This window comes from Callorhinus ursinus, unplaced genomic scaffold, assembly GCF_003265705.2.
Source record: "Callorhinus ursinus isolate GAN/ISIS: 27379988/994484 unplaced genomic scaffold, GSC_fseal_2.0 scaffold34, whole genome shotgun sequence".
NCBI lineage: Eukaryota > Metazoa > Chordata > Mammalia > Carnivora > Otariidae > Callorhinus > Callorhinus ursinus.
The window spans coordinates 12558917-12584100 of NW_027397096.1; the positions used below are offsets into that span (position 1 = coordinate 12558917).

General features: G+C 37.4%; 3 protein-coding genes across 9 annotated transcripts in view; 1 reads left to right on the forward strand and 2 right to left on the reverse strand.

Annotated features, from left to right (window-relative positions):
- The window catches only part of LOC112808159 (uncharacterized), a 167091-nt gene extending 159151 nt beyond the window's left edge, over window positions 1–7940 (reverse strand). Inside the window, exons 1-3 of the mRNA XM_073879585.1 lie at window positions 7888–7940; window positions 7666–7806; window positions 7072–7413 (exon numbers count right to left, since the gene is read on the reverse strand). Coding sequence (XP_073735686.1) covers window positions 7072–7413; window positions 7666–7806; window positions 7888–7940 — 536 coding nt within the window. The remainder of the gene's footprint in view (window positions 1–7071; window positions 7414–7665; window positions 7807–7887) is intronic.
- Window positions 7304–23980, forward strand: RNFT1 (ring finger protein, transmembrane 1). Of its 4 annotated transcripts, none has more exons than XM_025851111.2 (9): window positions 7304–7448; window positions 8728–9185; window positions 9373–9449; window positions 11098–11198; window positions 12677–12830; window positions 13417–13575; window positions 13936–14001; window positions 16809–16907; window positions 23844–23980. In XM_025851111.2, the coding sequence occupies exons 2-9, from the start codon at window positions 8783–8785 to the stop codon at window positions 23853–23855; spliced, it is 1071 nt and encodes a 356-aa protein (XP_025706896.1). In that variant the 5' UTR covers window positions 7304–7448; window positions 8728–8782; the 3' UTR covers window positions 23856–23980. The 4 variants fall into 4 exon arrangements, with proteins under 4 accessions (XP_025706896.1, XP_073735648.1, XP_025706895.1 ...); XM_073879547.1 differs by lacking the exon at window positions 23844–23980 and adding an exon at window positions 17465–19081 and having other exon boundaries at window positions 7305–7448; window positions 13417–13447; window positions 16811–16907; XM_025851110.2 differs by lacking the exon at window positions 23844–23980 and adding an exon at window positions 17465–19079 and having other exon boundaries at window positions 7308–7448.
- Window positions 10573–25184, reverse strand: part of RPS6KB1 (ribosomal protein S6 kinase B1) — a 49024-nt gene continuing 34412 nt past the window's right edge. For 2 of the 4 annotated variants that reach the window (XM_025851108.2, XM_073879537.1), the window contains exons 14-15: window positions 25018–25130; window positions 19421–24075 (exon numbers count right to left, since the gene is read on the reverse strand). In XM_025851108.2, coding sequence (XP_025706893.1) covers window positions 23838–24075; window positions 25018–25130 — 351 coding nt within the window. In that variant the 3' untranslated portion in view covers window positions 19421–23837. Of the gene's footprint in view, window positions 10628–19420; window positions 24094–25017; window positions 25131–25184 lie in introns of those variants that run through there. The other 2 variants (XM_073879538.1, XM_025851109.2) reach the window with 2 other exon arrangements.

A 25184-nucleotide genomic window follows, 5' to 3' on the forward strand; every position in this document is an offset into this window, starting at 1 on the left:
ACTTATTTGTGGAACATAAGGAATAGCATGGAGGTCATTAGGAGAAGGAAGGGAAAAATGAAGGGGGGGAAATCGGAGGAAGAGATGAACCATGAGAGACTATGGACTCTGAGAAACAAACTGAGGGTTTTAGAGGGGAGGGGGGGAGGGGGATAGGTTACCCCGGCAACGGGTATTAAGGAGGGCACCTACTGCATGGAGCACTGGGTGTTATATGAAAACAATGAATCATGGATCACTACATCAAAAACTAATGATGTACTGTATGGTCACTAACAAAACATAATAAAATAAAATAAAATCCTAAAAAAGAGACATGATATTCTAGGGCATAATATAATTTGATTTTTACATAGATTTTATTTATTTATTTGAGAGAGAGAATGAGAGAGAGAGTGCACGAGCTGGGGTGGGGGCAGAGGGATAGGGAGATGCAGGCTTCCTGCTCAGCAGGGAGTCCAATGCAGGTCTTGATCCCGGGACCCTGGGATCATGACCTGAGCTGAAGGTAGACATTTAACTGATTCAGCCACCCAGGCACCCCTAGATCATAATACAAATTTTAAAGAATTGAAATCACAGAAAGTATGTTCTCTGAATATATCAAAATTAAATGAGAAACCAATAATAGAAAGATATTTAGAAAAGTCATAAATATTTGGAAATTAACACACTTCTAAATAACCCAGGGGTCAAATAAGAAGTCACAGGGAAGTTAAAAAATATTCTGAACTGAGTTCAAATAAAAATACAACATATCAAAATGTATTAGACTCAGCCAAAGCAGTGCTCAGAGAGAAATGCATAAAATCGCATGCCTATGTTAGAAAAAATAAGATCTCAAATCAATGATCTAAACTTCCACCTTTAGGGGCCCCTGGGTGACTCAGTTGGTTAAGCCTCTGCCTTCTGCTCCGGTCATGATCTCAGGGTCCTGGGATCGAACCCCATCGGGTTCCCTGCTCAGTGGGGAGTCTGCTTTTCCTTCTCCCTCTGCCTCTCCTCCCAGCTCGTGCTCTCTCTCTCTCAAATAAATAAAATCTTTAAAAAAAATTTAAAAAAAAGAAACTTCCACCTTTAGAGGGGCACCTGGCTGGCTCAGTCAGTAAAGCATGAGCCTCTTAATCTCAGGATCATGAATTCAAGCCACCTTGGGCATGGAGCCTACTTAAAAACACACAAACAAACAAACTTACACCTTTAGAAACCACATAAGGAAGAGCAAATTAAATCCAAAGCAAACAGAAGGGAAGTAATAAAGAGTAGGAACCAGTAAAATTAAAAATAGGGAAACAACAGAGTAAAATAAATAACACCAAAATAAAAGAAACCAATTTTATTGAAAATACCAACAGGGGTGCCTGGGTGGCTCAGTCAGTTAAGCATCCAACTTAGTTTCGGCTCAGGTCATGATCTCAGGGCTGTGGGGTCAGGCTCCATGCTCGCACGCAGTCTGCTTGAGATTCTCTCTCTTTCCCTCTCCCTCCCCTTGTACCCCTCTCCCCCATTTCACTGTCTCCCCTGGTACTCTCTTTCTAAAATAAATAAATAAAATCTTAAAAAAAAGGAACATACTAACAAAATCTATAAACTTCTAGCCATACTGACATGAAAAAAAAAGACACAAATTACCAAAATCAGGAATGTGAAGGTGACATCATCACAGACACTACAGATATTTAAGAGAGTATTACACACACCTTTATACCAATTCATCCATAGGCACAAATTACCAAAGCTCACTCAGGAAGAAATATATAACCTGAATAATCCTACATCCATTAAAGGAATTAAATCTGTAGTTTAAAACCTCTCCATAAAGAAATTTCTTTGCCAAGTGGCTTTACTGGCAAATCTACCAAATCATAAAGAAATAATACTAATTCTAGGCGCCTGGGTGGCTCAGGCTGTTCAGCATCTGCCTTCGGCTCAGGTCATGATCCCAGGGTCCTGGGATCGACTCCTGCATCTGGCTCTTTGCTCAGCGGGGAGCCTGCTTCTCCCTCTCCCTCTCCCTCTGCCTCTCTCTGTCTCTCATGAATAAATAAATAAAATCTTAAAAAAAGGAAAGAAAAAATACTAATTCTATATAATCTTTTTTGAAAGCAGAGAAAGGGGGAAACATTTCCAATTCAGAGGCACAACCCTATTACCAAAGCCAGATAAATACATCATAAGAAAGGCAGTATCTTCCATAAATACAGATGCAAAATCCACTACAAAATATTAGTAAATAAAATTCAACATATGAAAAGGATAATATACTACAACCCAAGGGGTTTTATACTGGAAATGCAAGGCTGATTCAACATTTAAAAATTAACTGACATAATTCACCATATTAATAGACTAAAGAAGAAAAACTATGATTTCTCCATATAGGCAGGAAAAGCATTTGACAGAATTATCTACTCATGATAAAAACTCTTAGTAATCTAAGAAAGGAACTTAACCTGAAAAATGACATCTACAAAAGAAAAACTATAGGTAACACATAATAAAAGACTGAATGTTTTTTTCCCTAAAACAGGAACAAGGCAAGGACATCTACTCTCACCACTCCTATTCAACATGTACTGGCAATTCAAACCAACACAATAAAAAAATAAAAGGCATACAGATTGGGAGGGGAAGATGAACCATGCGAGATGATGGACTCTGAAAAACAAATTGAGGGTTCTAGAGGAGAAGGGAGTGGGAGGATGGGTTAGCCTGGTGATGGGTATTAAAGAGGGCACGTTCTGCGTGGAGCACTGGGTGTTATGCACAATGAATCATGGAACACTACATCAAAAACAATGATGGGGCGGCCTGGGTGGCTCAGATGGTTAGGCGTCTGCCTTCGGCTCAGGTCATGATCCCAGAGTCCTGGGATTGAGTCCCGCATCGGGCTCCCTGCTCAGCGGGGAGCCTGCTTCTCCCTCTGCTTCTCTCTCTCTCTCTCTCTCTCTCATGAATAAATAAATAAAATCTTAAAAAAAAACTAATGATGTATGGTGATTAACATAACAATAAAATTTTTTTTTAAAAAAAGGCATACAGATTGGAAAGGAAGAGGTTGTCTCTATTGATAGACAACACTAAGTACGAGGTATCAAAGAATTTACAAAAATCTCCCAAAACTAATGAAAAATGGGCAATGTCATTCGAAGCCATAGTTTTTACTCCAAATTTATGATCTCCAGATATTTATATCAAACTGCCAACTGGATATCTTCACTTATATGTCCCAAAAAGTCAACCCCTAAGACTCTATTTCCACAGCTGAATTTATTATCCCACCAAACTTGGTCTGTAAAAATATATATTTCCAGGGCACCTGGCTGGCTCAGTTGGTGGTACATGCAACTCTTGATCTTGGGGTTGTAAGTTCAAGTCCCATGCTGGGTATAGAAATTACTTAAAAGTAAAATCTTAAAAAACAACAACTATGTATATATATATATATATATTTCCCATTATCTTTGGTAATATCACCAATTTAATTGTTCTATTATTCATAGCTTTCCAAAATTGATTTATCCATCCGCCCAAGCTACAAAAGAAAGATTCATCTTAGACTTCTTCCCACTCCACATCTGCTTGGGTCACTTAGGGTATCAGTTAACTTTTGTTATGAAACAAACTGCTCCAAATCTGAAAGTTTAAATGGAAATATTTATTATTTCCTGTGATTCTATGGGTTGACTAGCTGATTCTTCTGGTCTGAACCATCTTAGTTGGGGCTAGGATGACCTCACACATATGTCTGGGACCTCAACTGGGAAGGCTGAAATGGTTGGGACACTTGGGGCCTCTCTCCAAGTGGTTTCTGATCTTCTAGGAGGCAAAGCCTGATTTGATTACATGGTGGCTGAAGGGTTATCAGCTGTAAAAGGGCAAATCCTAACGTGCAAACATTTTTCAAGTCTCTGCTAAATTGCAACTGCTATTATCTCAATGGCCAAAGCAAGTCACGAGTTAGTCTGGGAGGGGTCTACCCAAGGGTATGGATATAAGTAGGCATGACCTATTGGCTTGAGAAGGGGGGGCATAACTGCAACAATTTATCACACTTAAACCTATTTATCTCCTTATAAGCCCTCCAATTTCATGAATCCCATTTTACTGAGGAGTTCAAGATCTTCTCATCTCCTACTTCAACTATTTGTAATAAACTCCTGAGCTTATATTACTGTAAGCTATCAGTATGTGAATCTTCTGGAAAATGCAAATCTTGTCTTAAAACTCAATAGCTTTCCTTTGGCCATTAGAATAAACTATAGAATAAATTCCCAAGACCACATTTTTCATTTTCTAGCCCATACTTACTATTCCCTCACATGCACCCTACTCTTTCAGAAACAAAAAAAATTAATTACTTCAAAGGGCTGTTGTATTTCAATACCATGCCTTTCCACCTATTATTGTTTTTATCTGGAATGTCCATTTACTGCTTATGTCCTGGCAAATTTTGACATATTCTTCAAGATTCAGCTCAAATATCACAAATATAATGAAGCAGTTCCTTCCTAACAAAGTTAAATGCTTCAGTTCTTGCTTCCATTGCATCTCATACAACCTTCAATTATAGTTTTATTCCAGTATACTACAATTATTTGTTTGGAGACTTGTCTAACCACTTATGTCACTGTGGGAAGAGGACTGTGTTTTTTTTAATGTCTACCTCTCCAACCTCTAGTACAATTCTTGACACTTAGTAAGTACTCAGCAAATCCTGCTTGAATTAATCAATTAAAATGCCCATTTCCTACATTCTAGATGCTAGTGGAAAGAAAATTTATCAGATAAGTCTGTCACTGTCAAATCTTGTCATCAACTCAGTACTCTTCTTCAAATGTTACTTTTCAGTCAAGTTGTTTGAGTAGAATGCAGTTCCAAGTATACTAGTAAACTTTCAACATGTCCTAATATACCTACAATGTGTTATGAATGTGCTAAAGAATTTAAACATTACAGTGAGATGCATAAATGAATTAAATTTTAAATATACCTACTGTACTAAAACAGACTGATGCCCCGTTGTAGCTATAGCTAGATTACATGAGACTCTTTTTTCTGTTTCCCTAAATTATCATACCTTTTAAAGTTTAAAGTAAAAATATCCATGTTGTAGATGGAATGAAAGGATATATACAAAAGTACGTCTCCTTGAAAAATTCACTACAGTCCTGAGCCTGGCCCTCAGCCTTTGCTACAGTCCTAACATTTGTGCCCCTACAAAATTCATCTAACGTCCAATGTGATGGTATTCGGAGTTGGAGGCAGGTGATTAGGTCCTGAGGGCAGAGCCCTTATGAATGAGATTCCAAAGAGTTCCCTCCACCCTTCCACCATAGGAGGACACAGCAAGAATAGGAAACAGATATTCAAGGAAACAGGTACTCACCAGACACCAAATCTGCCAGCACTTCGATGTTAGACTTCTTAGGCTCCTGAACTGTGAGAAATAAATTTGTTGTTTATGAGCTACCTAGTCTATAACTTTGCAGCCCAAATGGACTAAGACAGCCTTACTGACCCAGAAACCTAATTTGTCAGCAAGACTTATGTTAAGCTCATGGAGACCTATGAATATTAAAAAATAAATAAAAAGCCCAATATCTTAATCAACAGTGTGAAGCAGATCTAATACCAGTTGGGGGGTTGGGGGGGAAGAGTGTCTTTCTAACCAAGGGAAATAGTTTGGTGATAGAACAAATCTGATTTATGATCCCAGGGTCCTGGGATCGAGCCCCACATAGGGCTCCCTGCTCTGCAGGAAGCCTGCTTCTCCCTCTCCCACTCCCCCTGCTTGTGTTCTCTCTCTTGCTGTGTCTCTCTCTGTCAAATTACTAAATCTTTAAAAAAAATAAAAAAAAAAACTAATCTGACTTAAGCACAGCCTCAAAGCAGATAACTGAGGTTAAATGGTGTACTCAGTTGTACTCTGATACAGGAGAAAATACAGTGCAAACAACTTCATGATTAAGAAGCCTCAGAAAGTACACACCACCAAACTAATCTGGGCAAAGTTGTGAATGGTTCTAAGTCAGGTAATGACCAATAAAAAGACAAAGTATCACTCATTCCACTAGTCAACTCATAGCACATACATGCAAATTTATTGTCTCTAATGAAAGAAAACCCCTTGCCAAGTAAGACTGTAAGAAGACTATTAAGAGTTATTTACTTGACGTCAATTTCTGTAAATTACAGGTAAAAAGTTTGTAGTTCAGAATGGAAAGGCTTTTGGTAGTTGTGCGGGATAGGGGAAGATTCATGGAATACAGTTATCATTTAAAATATATTTTTGCCGGGGATTAAAAGGGGGGTTTTGTTTCTTTTGGTTTTTGTTGTTTTTTTAATAGAGAGAGAGAATGATAGAGAGCATGAGATGGAGGAGGGTCAGAGGGAGAAGCCGACTCTCTGCCGAGCTGGGAGCCCGATGCGGGACTCGATCTCCCGACTCCAGGATCATGACCTGAGCCGAAGGCAGTCGCTCAACCAACCGAGCCACCCAGGCGCCCTTGTTTAAGATTTTTCTTAATAAACGCTTCATTCTAGAAGTTATAGCGAAGATAGCAGAGTTCCCTATATACAAGACAGGGTTTTTAAAATTAACTTCTACTTCCACCGCCACCAAATCTCTCTCCGACTTCTCTTTGCTTCTCCTCCCTTAAGTTTTGGCAGGGCCTAGCTCACACGGTGCAACTTTAGAATCATAACGAAAAGCCATTTCAGTTAAAACTTCACCACCCAGCCACAACTCGGTCAGGGGTTTAAGCTCGAGAAACGCCAACGCCAAAACCCGAACGTTCTCGCTCCGCCCCACTCTTCTAGAGACGCGCCGAGCCCCTCGCTGACGTGGCTTCTCTAACTCGGGTCCCAGGAGACGGGGATACAAGCAGGGTGGTGGGCAGCCTACCCAGGGCAGGCGCCAGGATCCTGCGGGACGAGCCGGGGCGGGCCCTAAGACAACCCCCAACATCAGGCCTCTCCTCCGAGGGCAGGTTCCTAAAGCCAAAACATTTTTAACCTCAAAACATCCAGATCTCTGAGGCGTGTAGCGGATTACACGTATATACGCACTTAGGTGACGGCTGCTTATTGTTTAGTGCAGACGCCTGCAGGCGATCCTCAGGCGCAGCCCCCTCCTCTCCACAGCCACCACCCCCAGACGGCCTCACGCCCGCCTGGCTCCCCCGGCGCAGCCCGTCCCTCCGCGCGTTGCGCGGGGGCGGGAACGCGGCGGGCAGCGCACGCGCGCGTGAGGACGTCCGGGGAGCGAGCGCGCCGCCGCCGCCGCCGCCGCCGCCGCCGCCGCCCCCGCCCCCGCCACGGAGCTGGGCCGGAGTTGCCGGTAGTGGGGATTTAAGGTGATGGCCTTGACTGAAGGCCTCGAGCCGGGGTCTCCCGCTGTTGCTGCAGTCGCTGCCGGGGCCTCCGTTCACTCATCGTCATGAGAGGTCAGGCCTGGGGGAAGCGGGCAGAGGCGAGGGGCCGCGGCGAATGGTGTCTGGGGATGGGGGTGGGGGTGTGGGGGGAATAAGTGAGGCACTCGGAGCTCGAACGTAGATGGAAAACTCAGTCCAGGGGATTCCGGAAGAGTTGTGTGCGTTTGCTTTTCTTAAATTTCTCGTCCCCTTTCTTGCTTGTGCTTGGAGGAAAGTGGGAAGGTTCTACGTTACATATGGAAAAAGGCAGAGACTGTCCCGTCCAACGTTGGTCTTCGGAGGTTTGAGGGAATAAATAGCCCCTGTGGCGTCGGAGCATCGGTGAAAGCCTTTAGTGAAAGGCACTAAAAACCACACCGCCGTACAGTAACTGGAAAAAAAAAAAATTCAAACTTTGAAATGAAAGGGAATGACAGAACATACCCTGACGTTAACCCTAGCTTCCTCTTACGGGCCGACTGGGATAAGGCTCTGGCATCTTCCAAGGCTGCCCACACTGGCCATTTAGGGATCCTTCCCTGCCAGTGTCTTTTGCCCTTCCCACCCCCCACCTCCCCAAAGATGATGGCATTTTTAATGGGCAGACCATATAACTATCCTTACTCAGACTAGAGAGTTACCTAGCAATTACATGGCGACTCCCTAAGTCTCCCTATTTTAAAGGTATTTGGGTAGTATTCTTTTGTGGGGGAAGGTGATACTCTTGGAAGTAGTTATTAGAAATCTTTTCAGCCTTGGGAAAGCTATTTCAGCATAAAACGAAATTTGTAGGTCCCCTAAGTGAAATGTTTATTATTAGTTTTGCATGATACTTTAAAAGGCATTAAGATTTAATGTTTTTTTTTCTTCCTAGCCTTTCTAAAAGCATTAAAAAATACTGTCTCACTTTTATGAAATGTAGAATCTCCATCAGAGATGAAACTGCTCCAGTTGGGCAGAGTAAATATACTGATGTATTCAAGTATGAATAAGTATTGGTACATTATTAACATGTGCTGGGCACTCATACTTTGACAGTTTTGCTCTTTCCTTCTGTATTTAGAGAAGAGGGCATCTGAAACTAAATTTTTTTTGTAGCAGATGTTCCCTAAAAAATAGTTTGGGTACAGCAGCAGAGCCTTGGCATTAAGGGAAGGGGGAGGAGTCTAGTAACAAGTGATAGATAATCTGAAGATAATTCATCAACTATGACTATTGGCCTCTACTGTAATGAATAAAGGATTCCTACTGAGCAGTATATTATCCGTATTTAACTGTTCACTTAGAATATTTTCTGCTCTTTGATTTTTAGGAGATAGAGCCCTGAAGCAAAGAAATCTGGATCACAGAAAAAGTATTCAAGGGTCATGCAAGCCAACTGTAGCCAACTGCACAGCCCTCCAGGAGCTGTAGGCAATGAGGATGCCTCAGCCACCCAATGTGTCCATACAAAATTGACAGGAGAAGGTTCTTGTCTTCATTCTGGAGATGTTCATATCCAGATAAACTCCATACCTAAAGAATATGCTGAAAATCCAACCTCCAGAAATACAAGGTCAGGTGTCCATAGCTGTACCCATGGATGTATACATAGTCGATTCCGGAGTCACTCTCAGAATGAAGCAAGGCAGCCTGATGATAGTGCCACAGAGTCTGGAGATCATGGTAGCAGCTCCTTCTCAGAATTCCGCTCTCTCTTCAAGTGGTTGCACAAAAGTCTTCCATATATTTTGATTCTGGGTGTCAAACTTGTTATGCAGCATATAACAGGTAGGGTATAATAAAACATTGAATTGTTTCATTGTCAGTTAATTTTATTTCTTTACTGGTAATCTACCTGAACCTTTGTATTTTGTTAGCTTTTAAAATTGTACATGTTTCCTTTAAATTCATGTCATTGTGTTAGCTCTTGGATTTTTTTTTTCCTTTCAATTAACTGGAACTTATCTCCTAACAGGAATTTCTCTTGGAATTGGGCTGCTTACAACTTTTATGTATGCAAACAAAAGCATTGTAAATCAGGTTTTTCTAAGAGTAAGTATAACAAGTAACTAAAAAAACCATTAAATGTGTCTGTAGAATTAATTATATACTCACTTTTGAGAGAAATAGGAATTAAGATCGTTTTCTTGACAAATTTAAATAGACATGTTATAGCATCCACGATACATTAAATTTTGTTATCTAAATGATCTGTCCTAATGCTAAATTGTTTCACTTTATTTTCTTTGTATGTTGAGTCCCTGATAGAAAAGCTCGATAGTATTAAAAGATTTAGAATTCACTATTTGATCTGATTTGTCAAGTGCCTTCATATTTTGAGTAATTTGACCAAACTAGGTAATATAATATCATTAAAAACTTTAGCTGTTGCCCTATAAAATTTAAAATAGTTAAATAAAATGTACATCGAATAGGTATTAAACTATTTAGGTCTCTCTTAAGAAAAATTGAACCCAATAGTTTTTTCATAACACAAATTATAAATTATTAGTCATATAAATTATTGGAGGAAATAGGATTAGTTTATAAAATTTCACCTTCAAGCAACTTTAAAGGGTGATACCTGTGTAAAGGATCATGCATTCTGACCTGGATATTTGTACTTAGAACCTATCAAACCATAAAAATGTAATTCAGGGTTTAAAATAGGTAAAACTTTTATAGATTTTATTTATTTGACAGAGACAGCGAGAGAGAGAACACAAGGGGGGGGGGGGAGTGTGAGACAGAGAAGAAGGCTTCCCTCGGAGCAGGGAGCCCGATGCAGGGCTCAATCCCAGGACCCGGGGATCATGACCCGAGCCGAAGGCAGATGCTCAACTGACTGAGTCACCCAGGCCCCCCTAAAACTTTTAATTAAACTAGTAATTAAAACAATTTTAAGGGGCGCCTGGGTGGCTCAATCGATTAAGCGTCCTACTCTTGATTTCGGCTCAGGTTCTTGTGAGACCAAGCCTCTGTCAAACTCTGCACTCAGTGGGCAGTCTGCTGCTTATCCCTCTCCACTCCCCCTACCCCTACCCCATGCATGCTCTCTCTCTCAAATAAATAAATAAAATCTTTTTAAAAAATTTAAGTGAGGGGCACCTGGGTGGCTCAGTCGGTTAAGCGTCTGTCTGCCTTCAGCTCAAGTCATGATCCTGAGAAGCGGGGAGCCTGCTTCTCCCTTTCACTCTGCTGCTCCCCCTGCTTGTGCTGTCTTGCTCTCTCTGTCAAATAAATAAAATCAATCTTAAAAAAAATTTAAGTGACATTAATAACAAATCACCTTGTTAAAATCTTACTGAATTGTTTGAAAATTCTAAAAATTATACTTAACAAATCCTAATAAATGCATTTTTAAAGTTCTGTTTTGTCAGGGAGGCAAAAATAGGTAAAGTTTGTACTTGGACGGGTCCTTTATGTCAGCTTGTAGAAGATTGGGCTTCTTTGAAGCCTGGGTAACGTGGGTAATGTTTTAATACAGTGAAGAAACTTGTATTTTGAAGAATTTGTTTAAATATGAGTTCTGTTTTGTTCACTAAAGATAGAGTGTGATGATGTACAATTTAATATATTTTTATTAAGATTAGTCTGTTAAAATGTGTTAATAAATTAGTCATTAAATAAAATAGTTTAATGTTATTTATAATTCTGGCATAATTCATAGTAACAAATCATAAAATTGTTTATTTTTCAGGAAAGGTGCTCAAAGATTCAGTGTGCTTGGTTACTGGTATTCTTAGCAGGATCATCTGTTCTTTTATATTACACCTTTCATTCTCAGTCACTTTATTACAGGTAATTTGAGGTCCAAATACACAATCACATTTTTTATGTAATCATTTATTTCATAGCACTTTGCATATATTTTAACTTGCACATAATTATTGTTAGAGTTCAGTTTTTACCTGTTCCTCTCCTTCCAAGATTAATAGGTCTAAGTGACTTACTCAGATTTGTATATCAGTGCCTTGGCTCATGGCAGGTAGTATTTAATTTTTGATACTTAAATTTTTACTTATATAATCAATAATTTTGAATACCATTAGGTTTTTGGTGGTGGTCTTTTTAAATTTTTATTTTTGACAAAAATTGTATATACTTAATATATATAACATGATGTTTTGATATATGTATACATTATGAAATGATTACACAATCAAGCTAATTAACATATCCATCACCTCCCTTAGTTATGTGTGTGTGGTGAGAACACATGATCTGTTTTTAGAAGCAAGGAGAAGACTTACTAAATGACAGTACTTAAGTTTCCATGTCAGATGGAAGTGTTTTGAATTTTTGGCTTTTGGCTTCAGTAGAGCTAGAGAGATGTGGACAGTCTGGGATATACTTTGTAGGGGGAACCAATACCATTCAGATTGCATTGGGTGGGTAGGTAGGGGGTAAGAATCAAAGATGACACCTAGGATTTAGTCTCAGCAACTGGCTGGATGGTGATGCCATTTATGGGCTGGGAAAGACTGGGGAAGGAACTGGTTTTGGTGGGAAAATAAGTAGTTTTACTTTGAACATGTTAAGTTGGTGAGATCATGTAGAACTGTTAAAGTGATTATAGCTGTATGTCATTAGCTTAGAATTAAGGTTAGGGCTATAAATTTTGGTGTTATCCAGCATACAGTTGGTATCTAAAAACTATGGAACTCACCAAGACTGAGGGAAAAAAAAGTATAGACAGGAGAGGGGGCAGGACTGGACATGCCTACGATTAGAGGAGGAGCAGCAAAGGAGATTTAAGGAACCATCAATCACATAATGAAAACTAGAAGAGTGTGATGTTAGAAGTCTAGGAAGAAGTAATTCAGGGAGGAAAGATGGAAAACAAGAAGTGACCTTTGAATTCAGCAAGACGGAAGGAACTGGTGATCGTGACAAAAGCAATTCAGTGGAAAGGAGGGAACGGAACCTTGATTGGAGTGAATTTTTTAGATTACAGGCTAGCTTTCCAACCATGGCATGCTGGGAAGACTTGTTTTTCTTTATTCTATGGAGGAAAGATTTGAAATTTAAACTTTAAATTTATTTTGCATTATATGCAAAATGCAATCTGAGTGGTATTTGAAACATTTGAAAAGTCTCTTTAAAATAAGCAAAATGATTTTCCATTCTATTTATTACATGAACTCTAACATATTGCCAAACTCACATTTTTTACACATCAAATTAAAGTAAAATATTTGGTAGTAAATTTAAAACCCTTATCAAACTTGACCTTTGTATGATGCTCTGGTTAAGTTTTGACATTTTTCTCTTGGTAGCTTAATTTTCTTAAATCCTACTTTGGACAATTCAAGCTTCTGGGAAGTACTTTGGATTGTTGGAATTACAGACTTCATTCTGAAATTCCTCTTCATGGGCTTAAAATGCCTTATTTTGTTGATGCCTTCTTTCATCATGCCTTTTAAATCCAAGGTAAGAAACTAACTTTGTTTATTGAAAAAATGTTAGCAAAACCACATTAATGCTATTTAGTCTTTGTTGAAATAACTCTTTTATAACTTTTCAGTTTCCTAAATAACCTAATTTATCTGTATCACTTCAGCCTGGCAACCACTGCTCAAAGACTTGAACCCAAATATTAATCTAGTCCAATAAAATCAGAATTATATTTGCTTCAGAATAATCTAATCAGTCCCCACATCACATATAGAAAAATAAAATTTAGATTTGTACTTCTGTTCTCCTCCAGGGCTTTATCAATTAATAATTGATAACTGACTATATTCAGTGTTTTTCCCATATTCAGTAAAAACTTTAATATAAATTTTTATAATCAGCAAAAATGTTTTAATTTAGTATACATAAATTTTCATTCTTTAGAAATCTTTAGAAATTGTGAAAACAAGGTTGAGATTGTCAATCATAACCATTATCATTATGAAGATTAATTTTATAGTTATTGTGCCATATGCTCATGATTATTTCAGTCCAATATGAAATATTTGTGTTATGTATATAAGTAGCTTGTGTAGCTGTTTTCTTTTTCCTTCGTTTTTAGGGTTACTGGTACATGCTTTTAGAAGAATCATGTCAGTATTACCGAACTTTTGTTCCCATACCAGTTTGGTTTCGTTACCTTATAAGCTATGGGGAGTTTGGTAATGTAACTAGACGGAGTCTTGGGATATTGCTGGCTTTACTCTACCTCATACTAAAAGTAGGTAACATGGGGTGCCTGGGTGGCTCAGGCCATGATCCCGGGGTCCTGGGATCAAGCCCCACGTCGGGCTCCCTGCTCAGCAGGGGAGTCTGCTTCTCCCTCTCCCTTTGCCCCTCCCCCTTTGCCCCTCCCCCCTACTCATTCTCCCTCTCAAATAAAATCTTAAAGAAAAAGTTGGCTTAAGTCTATAAATTGAGTAAAATATTCCATAATTGGATTTTAAATATATTTAGAATGAAATGAATATGCAATAAGCATTAAGTTAATATCAGTATTTGATATTATGGGATTTTAGCTTGTATCTCTGGGTTTAACAGGGCTCTTTGAATTAAAAAATTCTCTTATTTCCTCTTTCAGCTTTTGGACTTTTTTGGACATCTGAGAACTTTCCGACGGGTTTTACGAATATTTTTTACACGACCAGTAAGTACTTTTTATCAGTTAAAAAAAAAAAACTTTACCTTTCTTCATTATAAAAATGTTTTAGTTCATAAATTTTACAAGTATGGATTTCATAGGGAGCCTGGCTGGCTTAGTTGGTAGAGCATGTGACTCTTGATTTTGGGTAGTGAATTCAAGCCCCACATTGGGCATAGAGCTTGCTTAAAAAAAAAAAAAAAAGTGTGGATTTCATAATTACATGCTTTTTTAGTACTTTGGCACATGGGGCTTTGATGATAATTTCAGTTTTATTTCTCTGATCAGTTTCTTGACTTGAATGTTGACAACCACCTGATAGTTGATATGGTGCTTATATTTTTGAATGTGCCACTTCAGATCACTTGACATAAGGGTTTATATACATTCCCTTAAAAATCTTGTCATGAACTTTTGTACTTCCTTTTTTTAAAAATTCACATGGGGCGTCTGGGTGGCACAGTCGGTTGAACATCTGACTCTTGGTTTCAGCTCAGGTCCTGAATCTCACAACCCCATGTCGGGCTCCGCTTTCCGCAGGGAGTCTGCTTAAGATTCTCTCCCTCTCCCTCTGTCCCTTCCCCCTCAGCACCCCTTGCTCACACATGCTCTCTAAAAATACATAAATCTTTAAAAAATGTTTTTCACAAATGGTGGTTTTGTGTACTTCCATTAACTCTTTAGCTCCTATAAAAATGCTCTCATTATAATGTATTGTGTGTATGAGAAATGCTCATTACCCAAAATGTCCCTTGAAATTTTCTTACTGGAAAAATTTCCCCACCAAGTCAGTTCTGTATACACAATAAGTTCACAGCATGGAATTTAACAATAAATTGAGACTCCATTGTCAGTTATAAACTTGATTATTATGTGATTCCACTGATGTTACACACTGCAGAGAAAGGCTCATTTGCTATTTAGTAGCCTCAAAGGTTGTCAGTACTCAGATGTGGACACTCTTTGGCTAATTGTAGAGCTAGTAATCTTTTACTTTTTTAAAGTAAGCTCTGTGCCCAATGTGGGGCTTGAACTCACGACCCCGAGATCAAGAGTCACATGCTCTACCAACTGAGCCAGCTAGGTGCCCCGAGAATTACTAATTGGATAACAAGTTTTGCTGCATCCTATTCAGATTTCTTTCTTTAGACGGGTACATTAAAATTGAGAGTTCTGCTTTGATGAAGTTTATTCAGTTGATTATATGAGTATCAGCCATTTTACTGTAATTTAGTAAGGCTTGTGCTGAAATACTTTGATATTCATTCTCTGTGAGGCATAAAGAGAAATCAGTCTTTGATACTCTTTGTGAGTCTCTCATGAATACATGTATACACATATTCCTTAACTTTGCCAGGGAAATGGCAATCACCATCAAAATAAGTCTTCACCTGAAGGGAGTCTGCAAAATGCCAGACAGGAGTGCTATTTTTTTTCTTTAAGATTTATTTATTTATTTGAGAGAGAAAGAGAGTGGGAGGTGCAGAGGGAGAGAGAATCTCAAGCATCTGTGCTCTAGCCCCCAAGGCAGGGCTCAGTCTCATGACCCTGAGATCACAACCTGAGCCAAAACCAAGAGTCTGAAGCTTAACTGACTATACCACCCAGGCACCCCCAGGAGTGCTATTTTAAAAGTTTGTCAGCTTATGCTTATGTATCTGCAGTACACTCTGCTAAATGACATTTTAATGAAGGAAAATTGGCAAGATCATCCATCAGTATCCCAGTTTATTTCTGGAATCTTGAACATTACCAGACTTAAAAAAAAAATCTTATTTTTAAATATTTTTATCCTTTGAGTCTTCGTTTGATTTTATTAACTCAGTATTTAGTAAAATAAGTTTAGATCATAGCCTCAGGTTGAGTCAGGTCATGCTTTGCTCTCATTACCATAACTGAACTTGGGTATTCTTACTTCTCTTCAGCCACATTTTCCCCATCATTTCTACAAAAAGGTGATCTCATTGGCAACATTTTGTCATGTCTAGTTAATGACTATGGTCTACTGAATTTGGTGATGAAGTTAAAAGAGATCAAAAACTTTAAGGACTTTAGGAGAAAAGGAAATTCAAAGAATTGTGTTACCGTTCAGTCTGTTTTGACAGTATAACTCTACCCATGACATTTTGCAATTTCAGTTCTTTTGTAAAATTTTATTTTTTCCTAGTACTAAGTGTTCTCTGACTTTTGTGATAATTAAGGATGACAGTCAGATTATTTTTAGATTGAGTAACAGGACACTGTTCAGTGGTCCCCAAACCTTCTTCATATTCAGTTCAGTTAGAGAGCTTTCAAAAATTAGATTCCTGGGTCACATCCCAGTATGTCTGGACCTATTGAATCAATCTCCAATGTGGAGCACAGAAATCTATTTTTAAAGCTATCTCTACATGAGTTACATTCAGCCAGCCAAGCTTTGAATGGACTGTTTTGAACCAATGCCATAGGTAATAAGTGAGCTATTGGGTAATACCAGGTCACATAATACATGAATATAGATTTTATAATAGTGCTATTTCAGATTGCTTAGTCTCTTAAGCCAGTTGAATTTGTAGCACTATCATTATTTGGGAAGTCAGTGAATCTAACAATCTTCCAAGATCCTGTTACGTATCTGATGAGTTCATCTGGATGCATGCAGTCCATCAAGATATGGTTCTGCATACACAGTTCAGCTTTGAAATATTTGTGTCCTTCAGGAGAGTTTTCAAATGCCTAGTTCCAGGGAGATTTGAGAAATACAGCATCACCTACGTATTTGAGTAACAGGGAGAGAAAGATTTGTTGATGAACAGAACTTTTTATCTTCATAGAGTTATGGAGTGGCTGCCAGCAAGAGACAGTGTTCAGATGTGGACATTTGTTCAATATGTCAAGCTGAATTTCAAAAACCAATTCTGCTCATCTGTCAGGTAAGTGTATTTTTTAAGCATACCAAATACAGCACTTCTCTGAGTCCCAAGTCATATTTATATTAGTTGAAAGGAAAAAATCTACAATGGTTAGCCTCAAGTAGCATTCAGGCCACATACTAGTTATTTCTTACCTGTAATCAGGGGTTTGATACATTAGCTAAATCTTGTCCCTTATGTTGTAATGACTTGTATGCAGAGAAATGTATGTAAGGCCCTTTCCTATACTTTATGGTAGTTACTCACCAAGACTTTATTAAGCTGTTAAGTCATTATACTTAAAGTTATTGTCTAGGGATAGCTTATATATATATATATATTATATATAGCTTATATTTATTAAAAGTCGTTAAATGAACAGTCAAAAGAACACTAGTGTCTCTACTACTGACACTGCTTTGTGTTCTTGAATGTCATATTTGTTTTCTTATTTGTAAAATGAAGGATTACTGCTCTCCAAAATGCCTTTCAGCTCTAGAGTATGATTCTCTGCAGTGTGATGATTTTAAAATTAAAATGTTATCAAGTATAAAGCCTAATTTTTAATTCCCTTACAGCATACATTTTGTGAAGAATGCATTACCTTATGGTTTAACAGAGAGAAAACATGTCCACTGTGCCGAACTGTGATCTCAGACCATATAAATAAATGGAAAGATGGAGCTACTTCATCCCACCTTCAAATATACTAAGTTGTACAAACTATGAAGGCCACAAAACATTAATTTTATTTGGTTACACTGACTATTGATAAAGACATTAGAATGGGTTTTCAGGACTAGAAGTTAAGGAAAATGTTTCCAAATGGTTTTAGATTATTATAGTAAGACATGTGTAGTCTAGTTTATCAAAAGATTAAATGAAAGAACCTTATGTTTTAAGAAATATATAAGTAATGTTCAGCCTGATGCATATGGCACATTTATTCCGTCCTAATTATTTGATAGGGTTGCAGTGTTAAATTGTGAATGTTTTCTCATTAATGTTACCAAAATGGCAATTGGGTAACTAAAACTAGTGGTTTTAGAGGAACTCAGGTATTCTTTTCCTGACATTGTTTTCAGAATAAAGAATATTTTTCATAATATTTTAAGATACACATTATCTGAAAGAATTTTCTTTAGCATTGACTTTTGTAATTCCCAGTCTAAAAATTCTTAACATTTTCAAAGTTTGTATTTTTAAATGGAAGTTCTAAAAGCTATTTTTTATCTGTAAACAATCAGATTTTCTAAGTGCAGATTAATTTACTGAGGATGATATATTTTAATACTGTATTCTCTGTAGTATGCTTAGCAATCAGATGAGATGATTTAAATAGTTTGTGGACCTCATACATACAATCCTGCCATCAGCTTTAATGTACATGATCTTGCTTTTTGTATAGTGCCATGAACTATCTTAAACTATTAAAATAATCACATGGATTACAAACAGCTGGCTTCACTGATGATTTGAATAGGGTGATAAAGGAGACCTACTCAATCTTATAAAGTCTTCTCCAAAAAGTTTTGGAATCTTACACTTGAGTCATCGTTACTTGGGAGATAAAGCTTGCACTCAGCTTCCAGGAAAAGCCTTAGTGTAGTTTGTTTGCCTCTAGGTATTTGTGCAGTGTGATAGAAAAGGCAATGAGGCAATTTCTCTCTCCCCACGAAACCTGTAAGGCAGAATCACATCTTTAACAGAAGTATGAAGGGCTGGTTATATCTAGAGTAGAAGTTTCTGCCCATTTCCTCTATTACCATTAATCAGTTTGCACACAAGGAAAAGATAGTGGAAAGGAAAAGTTGGGAGGTAGAAAATAAATTTGCAGTATTAAGACAAAGTCTAAACCAGCATATGGATAAATGACAGTGACCAACCAGCTACAGATTAAGTCCTTTTCATGCCTGTATAGCCACCCAAATTGACAAAAGAATATTAGAAAGCAGGGCACCTGCGTGGCTCAGTCGCTTCAATGGCTGCCTTCGGCTCAGGTCATGATCCCACAGTCCTGGGATCCAAGCCCTGCATCGGGCTCCCTGCTCAGCGGGGACCCTGCTTCTCCCACTCCCTCTACTGTTTCCCCACTGTGCTCTCTGGCTCTGTCAAATAACTAAATAAAATCTTGGGGAAAAAAAATACTAGAAAGCCTGTAACTATTTTTCCTACGTTAACTGCCAGGTTATAAGTACAACTGTTGCTATTCAGTGATAATATATTTAAATTTAACTATTACCTACTTTGAGAACAGCTGCAAATACTGAAACAAGCTTACTTGGCCTTAACTCACCTTCTTGACTGTGATGAAGCAAACAGTTATGTAGGTGTACAGCAGGAGATGGGTGAGAAAGGCAGTTTGGGATTAGAATTTGAGTGTGAAAAATAGCTGTGCTGACTTCCTATTACCAATACAAGAGTAGCCTTACTACATGGGTAAGCCCTATTACAATACCTACTTTTCTTACCCTATGGCTATATGGATAGTGTTGTTTCTTAATATGATTTAATAAAAAAGGAGGTCCATGATAGACAGTTGGGTTTTTGTTTTTAATGAACAAGAAAGCAGTTCACATATGAATTTAAAGGGAGGGGAATGTAATAGGAGAGCTATGCCATCCACCAACAACACTGATGAACTGGAAGCATTTCTCTATTTCACCTCAAAAATGGGAACAGGGATTCAAAAACCCATTTATTCTGTGAATTCAGATCACACCCTCTGAAAGACTGTTTTATCAGCACTAAAAGCCACAATCATGTTTTATAAAAAAGTCAGTTTGAGAACTTCTATACAGAAATCATCCAAGTGTGACAGAATTAACCTCAAGTAAGTGGCTTATACTAAACACCCATCTTACACTAGATATATTGAGACATTAGTTAAAAACAGATTTATGCACTACATTATGTAGTACATACACATCCAGTAACCAAGTGTAGTTGACAAGTGTGGCTGAACAAACTGTTGATTGTTACCACAAGAAAGTCCTCCTAGTGTATCTATGTGAAGTTATTTTTCACATGAGTTTTTTTTAAGCAACCAATTCAACTACTGGACAGAACTTAGAAATTACAAGTGTGTAACATCTAATATATAATAGTTCTAAAACTTGTTATATATTTAAGTAGCTTAAATTGCTCAGCAGAAACAGTTTTACAACTGTCAGTCCTCACATATATAAGCAGTTTATTAAATATGAGAACCTGAACATACCTGGTATGTTAGCGCAAAAAAATTATTGAAACCATTTGTGCACCTGATTGTTATTTCTTCCTATCTTAGAATAATAAAAAAAAATCACTTCTATTTTATGTTCATTCAAATTTCCATTTAATTTCTATTTACATTCATTCAATCCGAAATCAAAATACTTAGTACAGTAAACTAAATACAAGATGAAAAGCAGAAAAATGTGTTACCCTCATAGCACTCCTAATAAGGCAGCTGAAGAATTTATTTACTCTGATAGATGCAAAGCCAACTTGGGATAGGAAAAAAAAATAATAGCTTAAAGAGCAAACACAGATGAACCCATCTTTCAGATGTTACTTCAGATAATCCACTGAGATAATACTTGTGCTGTAGTGATAAATTAAGAATCACACAAGAAAAGCTTTTTATCGATCAGCAACAGACCACAGGTCATGGTGTGACAGGTACTTTTATGATTGTTTTGTCCAGCTTGCTGTGTCTACTCCTATGAAAAAGGGTAGATGTTTGGACACTGATGTTTTTATTTGAGAAATTAACCATTTTCAAAACCTCAAAAATCCACTCTTCATAAATTCAACATTTCTCATGGGAATAATCTTAAGATCTAACCCTTGTAAGCTAGGAACCATATGACTGAGTAACCAAAATAGTTAGGTCCTGTATTAAACACAAAATCCAAGGCTCAATATATTAATACTCTTGAAGATGCATCTTGTTTATAATCATTTATTAAAGAATGTTGAATTTATGGAGTATCATACATGCATTCTTACCCCCCACCCCCCAATTATCTTCTATCTCAAAAATAGTATGGAAAAATTCTTCTTGAAGGATTCAAATTAGGTGAGACCATAAAGGGGAAAAAGAAATAACACAATTTTCCTAAAAATCTGGTTCAAGTTCAGTAATTCTTTACATTGTTAATCACAGCTGGTTTATAAATCCCAGTTTATTCTGTAATGCTACAAACCTTATAAAATCAAAATTAGTAAACTTCAATTCTCAGTGATTATATTTTAATTAAAAAACAACATGTATAAAGTAAAAAAATATCCTGTAATAGCTGATTTTAAAGAAAATAAGTGATGAAAGAAAAGCACTTAATCTCTTTTATATACTTACCTGGAATAATCATAAAGAATCCTCTTAAGAAACTTAAGACTAGTAATATTGACATCATATATTTTAAACTATGCTTGGATTTTTACAAATAAATATAGGGTAAGCCATATTGCATAGGTGTGTGCTTTCTGTCTGTGACACTAAAGTGGCACTTGACATGTTTTCACAGTCATAGTAGGGATATCCATTTATGAAACACAATTTCTCCGTAAACTTGCCACAGCATAGGAAATTAATTTCACTCAATGTTAAGTTTGAAAAACTATTTGTATGGATGGTAGGTATGCAATTAATACTTTTTATGCAGAAAAGTTGCAGTGTGTGCCACTACTGCTGGTAGTACTAATTATGAAAATAGTTTATGGGGCGGTTAGAGCCAGCCAATCACAGTGCAGATATTACTAGTAAATAGGACTGAGGAGGACTATTTCGGTGTACAAATTTCTCTGGAATTTGGTTAGGCAATCAACACTACAGTTAGTAAACACATTTGCAACCAAGTATGAGTAGCACAAGCCATTTACAGTCTGAAATAAAGCCTGTACCTATCACCATAGCTTTTGGGTTCTGTTTTTTCAGACATTATAAATTGTCAGAGAATGAAGATCTGCACTCTAAGTACAATTTCTGCCCTTTTCATTACTGTAGCTTCTAATTTACTAGCTACAGTTATAAAGTTCTCAGTAGGTTGCTGCAATGAGGGAGGAGGGAGTCTAGAGGAAGTGATTAAAAAAAAAAAGGCTTTCTGTCCACAGATGAACTGTTACCAATTCTTTCATTTATTGCCACAATTGAAAAGGTGTATTTCCAATCATTCTTCATGGTTCTATTTTGCCTAACGTCATAGGATTTCATCTTATCTCACTCGAATTGCCATTTAAATAAGCAAAGCTTTACTCTTTTCTGACTGAATTCAACATGCATAAAGAATCTTATGGCTTGGATCCTATGGCTCAAAAAGGTTTGAAGAACACAGCAAGCAGCATCTATTTAAAAAAATTGTAGGGTTGCAAAATATTACAAACTGACTTTGCACACTCAGACTGAAGACATTATAAAAAACAAAAAGAGGTGGTAAGACTCAACTGCAACTGCATGATCATCTATTATATACCAGTATGCACTGAAATGTATTTTTATAAAGCTCTGCAGATATTAAACCCTTTCACCAGCTAGTCATGGAAATGCTCTCTTTAAGGCAGGAAGTATTTAAGAAAGGTAAAGTTACCTTTATTTTTATTCTTTGTACCTGTATATCACTTATGTCGATTTTGTTACAATTTCAAAAACATAGTGTCTTGTTAACATGTTTCCTAAATTAAGCCACTAAGTTTTCTTATTCACTGTGGAAGACATTCATCAAAAGGCCATCAAATATTTTTACAATCAAAAAACGTAGCCCCAGTATAGGAGAAAGAAAAATACTTTTTTTTTTCCCTTTTAAAACTGTTGAGGAAAAAAAATGTAAGGAAGGTAGACAGCAAAAACAGTTAAAAGTAAAACTTAAAAATCTTACCAATTTGCTGTAAAGAGATTTAACACAGAGAGTGGAACATGACAACACCCTCTTCCCCTGGATCTCCCTCTCTTCCTCACGTTACTGCCCTCAGTATGCATTTTATCCTGACTCTTTTCCATCCTTCTTCAGCCATGGGCTGAAAACATTTGGCATCTTGAACCAAATACTGGTATAAGAACAGGTGGCGATTTATTTTTCCAGTGCAATGCAGGCCCAGGACAAGGATGAAATGTAGGACATACAATTTATGCCCATTCCAAAGCTTCCAGTTAAGCTTAGCACATAGCAGTACTGCAAGTAGAAATGATTAAATAGATTTTTTTTCTAGTATTACAGACAGGTATTGCAGCTGGGTTACTGAAAATAAACCCCAAGTCCACCCCAATCCCTCAAACGAGCCACAGCTGTGGTTAACAATGATTCATTTGCATTTTTATTATTTCACCAAGAGAAGAAACAGAAGTTGTCTGGCTTTCTTCATACCAACCAATAATTTTGCATTTTACAGTTGGGATGTTTTCCATAATGAGCTGAATCAAAAATCTATTTGAAAAATATATATTTATATAAAAAAAAGATTCAGGTTGTTTGCACGTAAAACATCAATTGTTAAGTTTCTTTTGTCTTTGATTCCATGTTGCTGGAAAAAGTTTGAACAAGCTTGCATGCTAATTTGTCCTTAGTTGCAAGTATTACAGGCAATTTCATACTTTGCCTAATGAAAGGATAACCCTTCTTCGACACAATCAGAACTCAACAGTGATTCAGAAGCAACATCCTACCCTTAATACTGTCAGTTCGAGCCATCAACATGAAAATCCTTGATAAGGTTGAGAAGATGTCGCTAGGAATCAATTAATTGATGTGCCTAAGAGTTCCACAATACTATTTTGCTTAAGTGTTTTTTTTTTTGCACCATTGATTGATTTTTTAAAATCCATGTTTATTTTTCCTCTGTCCAAAGTGTTCAAATGTAATGACACTGACTCTTCAAGACTGTCATTTTGAGTCTTCTTGTTTCACCTTACAGGATGCTCACACATCCCTTCCCCACCTTTTTTGCCTTAAATTCATTAAAATCTTTGCTCTGTCATAGATTCATACGTAGGTGCTCTGGTCGTTTGGAGATCATGGGAAAAGCTTGTTTTTTGTATGGCCCGGAGTTCGGCTGTCGTATTGGAAGTGGTGCTGAAGCTTCCCCACTCATCGTCACATCCATCTGCTCTACTCCACTTGTTTCCATTGGATATTCCACAGGTGTCTGAGGATTTGCCGTGCTGGCTGAAGCACCTCTTCCCCAGAAATCCCCAGGAGAAAATTTGACTGGGCTTTAAGACAAGGAAGAGCTATCATTCATTTATCTCAAGGATTATCTCAACAAGAAATATTTCCCTTAAATTTCAAGGGAGTGGGGTAATGTGACATTTATTTTTATTTAATTTTATTTTTGTGTGAATTAGTACAAAGGCCATTGCTCCCCTAGACTAATTGTTAGAGTTTCCTAACTGGTCTCTTTACCTCTATACCTGCCTCTGTAAAACCCTCAGTGATACTTTTTTTTTTTTTTTAAATCATTTTACTCCCCCGACTTAAAATAGCTTCCCATTGCATTTAAGATAAAATACTTCTCCAAACCTTTCTCTTCGTCACTGACGACACATCAGGAACAGTGACCTTTCATTTCCAAGACCAAGTTTTTCCTCCCTTAGGGCTTTTGCATGGGCTGTTGCTCTACCTGTAACATCCTTTACTTCTATTTTTTGTATGGGTGGCTTTTTCTCTTCATTCTTAGATGTTACTTAACCAGGGAGGCCTTTCTCTGACCACCATGAATAGGAGCCGCCCTGTTATTCTTAACTACCACCGCACTTTTTACTTTTCTTCATATAGTAACTTGACACTACTTGTGATTACATAATTCTTCTATTTCCTTCTTTGGTTATTTTAACTCTCTTCTCACTAAATTGTAAGCTTCATCAGGACAAGGACAATTCTATGTTAATCATGTATCCCCATCATGCAACACAGCCCCTGGTATACAATAAATGTTGAATGAATGGGTAAAGAAGACATTTGCCAGTGCAACAGCTTACTTTCACAGGATGGACGGTAAACTATATAGCATACAATACAAGATGTAGATGCTGTGCTTATGTCAACCACAGAGACTATGACAGATCTTCCATTTATGTAACATGGCATAAATTTCTTAAGCATACTCTTCCAGGTTAAAAAAAAAAAAAGATGTGAGAATAACAAAGTCTGAATACCTGACAGGTGTTCGTGGGCTGCCAATAAATCTTCGAGGTGATCGGATTTTTGGTTCAAAGGAAAATTTTTCTTTCACACTTTCAAGTACAGATGGAGCCACATATGTAAAACCCTGAAAGATAGAAATTGTAGACTTAAGAATGGCGTTTTGTCATATACATTAAGA

Coding starts and splice junctions, on each gene's coding strand:
- RNFT1 (XM_025851110.2), top strand. CDS start 8,783: ATGCAAGCCAACTGTAGCCAACTGCACAGCCCTCCAGGAGCTGTAGGC. Junction 9,450..11,097: donor TAAATCAGGTTTTTCTAAGA/GTAAGTATAACA, acceptor TTTATTTTTCAG/GAAAGGTGCTCAAAGATTCA. Junction 13,576..13,935: donor TACTCTACCTCATACTAAAA/GTAGGTAACATG, acceptor TTCCTCTTTCAG/CTTTTGGACTTTTTTGGACA.